Source organism: Rhagoletis zephyria, unplaced genomic scaffold (genome assembly GCF_001687245.7).
Source record: "Rhagoletis zephyria isolate East Lansing unplaced genomic scaffold, Rhagoletis_zephyria_1.1 Rzeph_scaffold_09320, whole genome shotgun sequence".
NCBI classification, from domain to species: Eukaryota; Metazoa; Arthropoda; class Insecta; order Diptera; family Tephritidae; genus Rhagoletis; species Rhagoletis zephyria.
This window is the reverse complement of record NW_016166398.1, coordinates 15,711-24,445: the sequence shown is the minus strand read 5'-3', so window position 1 is coordinate 24,445 and position 8,735 is coordinate 15,711. Positions and strand designations below refer to the sequence as shown.

General features: G+C 31.1%; 1 protein-coding gene across 1 annotated transcript; it reads left to right on the top strand.

Annotated features, from left to right (window-relative positions):
* The first annotated feature begins 1,499 nt into the window (after nt 1-1,499).
* LOC108375700 (putative uncharacterized protein DDB_G0289963) lies at nt 1,500-7,728 on the top strand. The gene is made up of 3 exons (XM_017631844.1): nt 1,500-1,504; nt 2,685-2,883; nt 6,597-7,728. The coding sequence occupies exons 1-3, from the start codon at nt 1,500-1,502 to the stop codon at nt 7,038-7,040; spliced, it is 648 nt and encodes a 215-aa protein (XP_017487333.1). The 3' UTR covers nt 7,041-7,728.
* The last annotated feature ends 1,007 nt before the right edge of the window (nt 7,729-8,735 follow it).

The window sequence follows — 8,735 nt, the reverse complement described above, 5'->3', positions numbered from 1 at the left end:
TGCAAGGAGATTGGCAAGGAGCGCTGCATGATGGTGAGTACGAGTATGATAGTGGGCGTTTAGTACTAACGAAAGACACAACAAAAAAAAAAAATAAAATAAAAAAATAACACGTTGGGGATGTACCTACTGACAGATTCATCTGCGATCAAGTAGGAGTATTTACTAGTTCGCGTACTTTGGCGGTAAATGGCGTAGGATGTGGAGTGTGAGAAGTCGTCATTGATTGGTTGGAACTTGTAGCATATTGACAAATATGTAGTAGGTAGTAGAAGCAGAAAAAAGAACTACAACATTAAGCTGAAAAGTGAAAAGAAAAAATGTAAAACTTTCGCGGTATTTGTGCATTGTTGCCGGAATTTTCGCTGGTTTTGGCGATAGAACTTTTCACATTTTACATTTCACATTTCACCATTTGCATTTTAATTTTCAATTCGCATTTTCCATTTGATTGATGACTTAATGGTTATGTCTGTTGTGAATGCTAAATCGAAATAAATGAACTACAAGCATTTGCCATTTAGCAGCGTACTCAGATAAAAAAAAAAAACAAAAATTAAAAAAAACTGCGTATTTAACATTTCATATACTCGTTTAATTGAATTTAAATTTAAGTTTTAATTGTATTTTTATGCAAATTTGTGTATCGTTAATCCATTTATTCCATTTGTTTTTGCCATTTGACAGGTTTATTATGAACAGTTGGTTCTGCATCCAGAAGAATGGATGCGAAAAATATTAAAATTCCTCGATGTACCATGGAATGATGCGGTGTTGCACCACGAAGAATTCATCAACAAGCCAAATGGTGTGCCGCTGTCAAAGTAAGTTTGCGAAAAATTTCTTTTTACATAGATATGGGTTAATCCATGTCCAATCGACCAATGGTTGAGATTAATTTGGATGAATATTGGTCAGACGTTGTTTTATCATATAATGAAACTCTGCCAAATTAAAACAATTAATTTTTTTTTCGGAAAGTGAAGCAAAATTCTAAATTTTACAATTTCCGGTATTTTGTAAGATTATTTTTTGAATACCTAAAAAACTAATATAGTCAAGTGTCGTTTTAAAGGTGATATTTAGGGCTGCATACAAAAAAATTGAAAAATAAAATTTACAGAATTTGGAAAATAAATTTTTTTTAAATCGAAAACTTATAAAAATTTGAGGTTTAATGTTTTTTATAACATATTCTATCTTCTTAAAGGATCTGAAGGTCAATTTTGTGTTTCTTTTTTAAGTAATGGATTTTAAATTTTGAAAACATGTCAAACAATTTTAATTAAAATTTATTTTCAATGTTCGAAAATTCATATTAAAAAAAAAACAAATATTCTTGAAAATTTTAGTATCTTTAAATACCAGTTAGAGATATTGTATAAAAAAAGTTTTGCCAAAAATGTTATCCTTTCACGGTGCAAAATTTTCTCGATGTTACACTCAACCCTGTAAAAGGAACGTCTCGTCAGAAAAAAAACATCTCCAGTTTTATACAAATGCTGTTATTAATTTTTTGTATCACTTGTAAAAATTTTCCCACTTTCGTTTTAAGGGAACACATTTTTATTTAGATATTCCTTAATTTAGAAGATAGGTTTAGAAAGGGGGGAAAAAACATACATACATTTTAGTATTAATTATACAGTGAAACCTCGATATAATAAAGTTGCTTCGTTATATCTATGGTTTCCTTTCAACATAATAAAAGCTAAATTTTGAAGAAAAATTCATTATATGTATAGTTGCGTTTTTTTTTTTACAACGATACTCTAACCGTCAAGATATTTAATATTCACTATGTAGAGGATTTAGAGTCGACACTTCTTTATATAAAGTTTTTTTGTTAACAAGACATTTACTATCAATATATTCCCAAGGTTTTCATGCTTAAAACTTCTTCGTATATCTGTGGAGCATTTTTGTATGAAAAAGCGAAGTTTTTTCAGGAGACTATACAAAATTTTTTTATATTGAGTTTATCAATTTATTAAGATTCGCTATCCCGAGGTTTCACTGTTTGATAATGTCATAAAAGCAAGAGGCAAGCCCCAGGCTCCAAATACCGTAACGCTCCAAGAACATAGCTCTGTATTAATCCCAGATACCGCACGGAGTATGTATTATAAAACAAAAAGGAAAAATGTGTTTGCTATTCTTTTGAGCAAGAAAAACTCACGATTTTTTGCTTTGAGCACTGATAAAAAGCAAAATTAAGATTTAAATGTCTTGAATCTGAAAGCTCCATCAAAATACTTGATTGCCCCCAAAGTTTCCCCATTGATCCCAAAAGTTTCCAAAAAAATCTTAAAAGGTCTTGAAAAATACAGAAAACAAAATATGCAATAAACCTAAAACGCTCGTAAAAATCAACTGCAACTGCCCAAAACTCCATTTTTCGGGAATTTATTTTTAACATCAATTCCTTAAAATTGTAAGGCAAATATAAACCATTCTTATATTGGTCACAAAATATCAGGCAATCTTTGCCTTTTTATTTTTGCCCTCAGAAATAAAGTAATCGGTATTTCGTGCTAAAAGTATTAAAAGTCAAAGAATTGTTTGAAGTTGTGACGAAAACTAATCTAGTGTTATTATCAAAAAAGTCGATTCACTATTCAAAAGCTAAAAATAACTGTTGTTTACAGTTCCTTATTAAACGATTTTTTTTTTATCTCTTTCAGAGTCGAGCGCTCCTCGGATCAGGTCATCAAGCCAGTCAATTTGGAAGCGCTATCCAAATGGGTGGGCAACATACCCGATAATGTGGTGCGTGATATGGCCGATATTGCGCCAATGTTGTCCATTCTCGGCTATGATCCCTATGCGAATCCACCGGATTATGGTAAGCCAGATGCTTGGGTACAGGATAATACATTTAAGGTATGTATGCACTGCAGACTTTTCGCCAGTTAATGCCTCGTTAATTTGTGTGTTTAGTTTTGTTTTCCTTTACATGTTTGTGGACACTGTTCGAAAATGTTCATCTGTTTTTCTTTACGCAGCATTCATTGATTCACTCAGTTTCCCCCATCATAAAAAAGTATTTTATTTTTTTTGTTTAATGAGTTATTGACTTACCAAATAGCAGGCGTTCGTAGCGTCTTTTTGACGTTAAATGCGACTCGTTATTCCATATTGCGCACAAACTCGGTAATTTATTTAGTTATTCACTTTCACTTTATACTTATACTCATACTTACAAACATACAAACATATTTATTTGGCTTACTTCCAGTCCATTAAATACGAATTTCCGTTTCTATGAATAAAATTTCAGCGCATACATCCCCACGTACATACATACATATGTATGTAATTTGTACATTTGTTATAAGATATCTACTAAAACGGATAGACAGTTGTTTAAGCAAAGTGCATGTGAATTTGCATGTGTGCGTTAACCGATTTACAATTCAAATCTTTGATTATGGATTTTATAATGGCATTTCTCAAATATCCTCCCATGCAGAGTATTACATTAAAACATACACAAAGTCACACTCACACATACATATGCATAGTTCGTATTCAACTTTCATTGTCGGAATTCATCTAACATTTGGGTTATGACGTGATTTTTCACATTCCTCACATTCTATAAAGCAATTATTTTGACAACGTAATGAATTCGTAGTATGAAAGAAATGCACATAGCCATCGCCACGGTCGACCGTTTTTCCGGGTTACCCAAGGTTTAACCCTCTAATGCCAGTTTATAAAAAAACCGATATTAAATTTTGAGCTATAAAAAGTTCTTTGAGTAGTGCAATCAATCGTTTGGCTGTAACGTGGGAATCCATTGCTTTAAAGCTCACCGTTTCGTTATTCTCACAAGTTACACTTCAAACCAATAATAAATAAAGACATCTGTTAGAAAAAGAAGATTTTATTGCGATAGAAAAAACCCAAAGACAAAAAGGGATGGATATTTGACAAAACCGTGCGACATTGATTTTTTTATAACAAGTGCAATTTATAAAAATATACGTTGATTTTTTATTGTGGACGATCTTGCGCAATTTATTTCAACTTCAACTTCATGTTTTAATGGAAAAAAGCTCAAAACACGTCAGAAAAAAACCAGATTATTCAAAATTAACGCGATTTTTTAACCGCTTGTAAAGTTCGAAATTTTGATGAAAATTGGTTGTTTTCTTTTTCTAAATTTTGCATTGTTTTGTGTAAAGCACTAACAATATTTTTTATCAAAAATAACAAAAAAAATTTAACTTGAAAAACATTATGTTGGTAAATTCATATACAGTCAATCAATAAAGTTTAGGTACAGTGATTTTTTTGCACTACGGGCAACTGTTTTTAATTTAATTTATTTTTTTCGCAAATTTTTATAAAAATATGGTTAATTCTACAACCAAGACGCCAAAAATCCGAGCTCCAAACTTTGTGCGAAATTAAAGAAAACTCTGCAAACTTTCATTAAAATATTGCACTTTTTAATTACACTCTTTTGAAAAAAGTTGAGTATGCAATTTTTTAACCCATTCAATTTTAGTATAATAATGTGCAAGTTTGAGGTATCTAGGTCTTACCAATGATTTTTGGCAAATTTTTTTGTTAAAGGAGTCGTTCATTTCCTCCATATAAAATAATGTTAGATTTTTTTTTATATGGAGAACAAAAAAAATTAAAATAAAAACTTCTAATTAAAGACAAATTTTTTGTATATACTGAGATCAAGCGCTTAAAGTTAAATTGGTAGATTAGATTAGATATTGAGATCGATGCCATCACAGGTCTCGCATTAAACAACGAAATGTTCCCTACATAAAAAATTGTAAATACATTGTACATACATGTAAATACACGACTCAATAGAACAGCGACGCAAGATTTAGGAAGCAGGGGACGCGCGGGAAAGATGCAATCGAGTAATTAAGGGTTAATAGAATATTTCCCCAAAGTAAGGGAAACTGTGACCCTCTTAAAAAAAGTGTGCTGAGATGCAGCAAAATCCTTGAGTCGTTTGACTAGCACGTATAAACAAATACTAACTTTGGGGAATTGTTTGGTTGCGGCCCAAATATGGCGGTTCCCCTAACGAAGAAAAAACGGTGGCCGGCCTTGTTTTAAGATAGCAGCGATTCTACCGCCCTGCTAGTCTTCTTGTGCAAGAAAGAAATGCACCTTTTATTTCTCATGCTCGAATTTCGCATGCCCGCTGTACTACTGTATTTTATTTTGTCTTGCTGTTATTTTATTTTATTTTATTTTATTTTATTTTATTTTATTTTATTTTATTTTATTTTGTTTTACTTTACTTTATTTTTAGTATTTTGTTTTATTTTATTCTATTTTATTTTGTTTTATTATACTTTTGTATTTTATTTTGTTTAATATAATTTAATTTTACTTTACTGTATTTAAGCTCATTTTCTTTTATTTTTTTTGTTTTATTTAATTTAATTAAGTTTAACTTAATTTTGTTGTCTTTACTTTTTATATTTTATTGTAGATATATTGTTTGATTTGTTTTTATTTTATATGCATATTGTTTTATTTAATTTAGTATTTGACTTTCGAGAGAATTTAAATATGGGCTTGTCTCAAATTTTTTATTGTTCCAATTTATGGTAGGGATTAAATTTGAAATGGTAAATGTACCACCTGGCGCTGAGGGTAAAGCAATCAACCGCAAGATTAAGAAACCTGCACAAATGTGTGCAGCTATGTTCGCTTTCTGTTGGCTTTGTATATAACAAAAATAAATACTGCACGTGCATACATACATATATAAACTAACACACATACACAAATATATGTTCATACAGTGACTTTTTTGTGATTCTTTTATTTAAATATTCGCAATGTCTCCCGAGTTTATATTCTTTTGGTATATATATATATTTTTAAATATTTTGCATGCTATAACCATATCAAAAAGGTTTAAACTTTATATAAAATTTAGAAAAATTTAACAGAATTTCTAGGAATTTTTTTGAGTATGCAGCCCAGGTGCAAGTTTTGAGCGACTGAAATTTCGTGTAGATTTTAAACCTTTTTTTTTGCTGAATATCTTTCGTTGAGTTTTCCTAAATTTCGTATTACGCTGGAAACTTTTATTTATATGGTTTTGGTTATAGCATTAAAAGTATTTTTATAAAAAAATAACAAAAAATGTTAGCTTGAAGAACATTGAAAATAATTAAAAAAAAAAACACCAAGTGAATGTTATTTGAGCGACTGTATATGTATGTGCACCTAATCTGTTTACGTATGCCCTCAACTATGTCCTTATACATGCATACATACATTTGTATGTTAAAATATCTATGTATATATCTAACACATTTATTGGGAGGTGTTGGCACTCTAAGCTCTCTATGCCTACGCGTCTCTCTTCGCTATCTAACTAATCAGCCACTAATACTTTAAACAAATTTTCTACATTTTGTTGTTTGGTTTTCGGTTGTTTCCTTTCGCTAAGCCCTTGTTTGCTTTCAATTTGCAATCGTTTGTTGATATTTACATTGACTTAGATTTTCATATATAAATTTTTCTATTCTTTGTGCTGCGTGAAAATAAAAAAACATTACAACAAAAACTCGTCGATTATCAAAAAAATAAATATATAGGTAAAGGCCAACCAGCAACAATGGGAAAATAAGGCGAGAAATGAGTTGCACCTGGTTCAACATCAAGTACCTAAAGGCTTTAAATCGCAGGAGGGGGACGACAACAATAACCAGAACAACAACAACAACAACAAGGACAATAACAATTTGCGACGACGTAATGGCAATCAAAAGGAAAACAACATCAAAAAAGATAAACGAAGCCAGGACTATGGCAACATGGACTATGAGGATGATAACACTGACAACAATAACAACAACAATAACAATCCATCACCACAAGGCCGCGACGAAACGCAGTATGACAATCTAGTTTGGGTTAAGCCGCTAGCTGGCGGTGGCGGAGGCGGCAGTATCAATGGAGAGCGATTAGGAAAAGGCGCACCCAATAGCCCCAGCAGTTATACGGATACGAATACAGATACGCGCGACCAGCGCACATGATATCAAAGAGTTGGCGACATCGCGCAGTCGCAACAACAAGATCAGCGGCCCCAACAACAGCGACAGTCACAACAACAACAACACCAGCACCAGCATCAACAACGACGAATGGCGCTGCCGCGTCGTTCGAGTTATCGGCGACGTTTGCGTCGAAATCACTGAATCCGCAGGCACAAATCCACATTGACTCATACACATACTTACTTACATATAAAAATAGCATACCAATAACCACACACACAAACACACACTGACGCACAGTCGTACACCCGCATTACGCTGAATTGCGTTAGTTGAACTAAAATGAACTGAAGTGAACTGAGGTGTTGATCCGCGGTCCACATAGCCGCATATACACTGACAATGACAATGACTATGCTGACAATCCCATTGAGTGCAAAAACGCTCACGGAAGTGAGTGTATGGATGTGTGCGCGCAAGTGTGCAAAGGAAACGGAAGTCTACGACAGCAGTTAACAATAAATGAGAAATAAACGTAACTTTCAATTGAATGGTTTGTTGGAATAACAGCATAACAAAAGCAATGGCTTGGCAGTGAAAGGCATAAAAAATAGACTATGCAAAAGTGTTGCGAAAAAAAGATGATGCAAAGTGCGAAAAGTAGGAAAATAGAAATAAAATGAAATTAGAATAAAATGTCACTGCTCTTGTGCGCTTGTGTATGTTTATGCGATTGAACTGCGAAGTGTGGTTAAGCATAAAGTAGCGAAAAATTGCAAACTACGACCGACTGTTGTGAATGGGATTAGCTGTGGTGGCCGCCTCCCCTAGAATTTTAATTGACGAACTGCGTTAAAGGCGCAACTAAGTAAATAACTAGTTAAACTAAGCGACAAACCGACCGACCGACAAGCAACCTACCAATAAAATAAGTATAGGTGTAGTACTGGTTTTTTTTTATTTTGGAATAAGTAAGTGCGCAGGTACAAGACCTTTTGTTTGGGGGGAAACTAGAATTTTTGAATAAAAGTTTTGTAGTGGACGCATGAATAAAACAATTAAAATAAAGAATGAAATTACAACTAAATTCACTTAAGTAGAAGTTAAATAAAATAAAAATAATAAAAAGGTGACAAAAACAAAAGTAAAATGAAACAAAAGGGAAAATAAAATTAGAAATTGAAACTGAAATAAATAATTAAAAAAAGTAAAATAAAATAAATAATTAAAAAAGTTAAATAAAATAAGAAAGAAAACCTGAAATTAGACAAAAAAATAAAATGAGTAAGTAAAACCAAAAAATAAAAAAAAATCAAATAAAAAAGTAAAATAAAATAAAAAGTAAAATAAAATGAAAAAGTAAAATGAATTTAGAAAGTTAAAGTAATATAAAAAAGGATTGAAAAAAATAAATACTCAAATAAAAAATTAATATGTAAAATTAAAATAAGATGAAATAAAAAATAAAACAAAGTAAAAGCAAATTAAAATAAAATGAATAAAATTTAGCTACAAAAAAAATAAAACAAAATAAAATAAAATGAAAATTTAAGTATATAAAAATTGAAGTGATTATAAAAAAAAATAAAGGCTAAACAAAATTTTAGTAAAAAATTAACCAACATAAAATAAAGCAACAAAAACATTAAAGAAAAATTAAACAAAATTTTATTAAATTAATAAGTGGAAAAAATGAATAATAAATCAAATAAACTTAAGCAAAATAAAAACTAA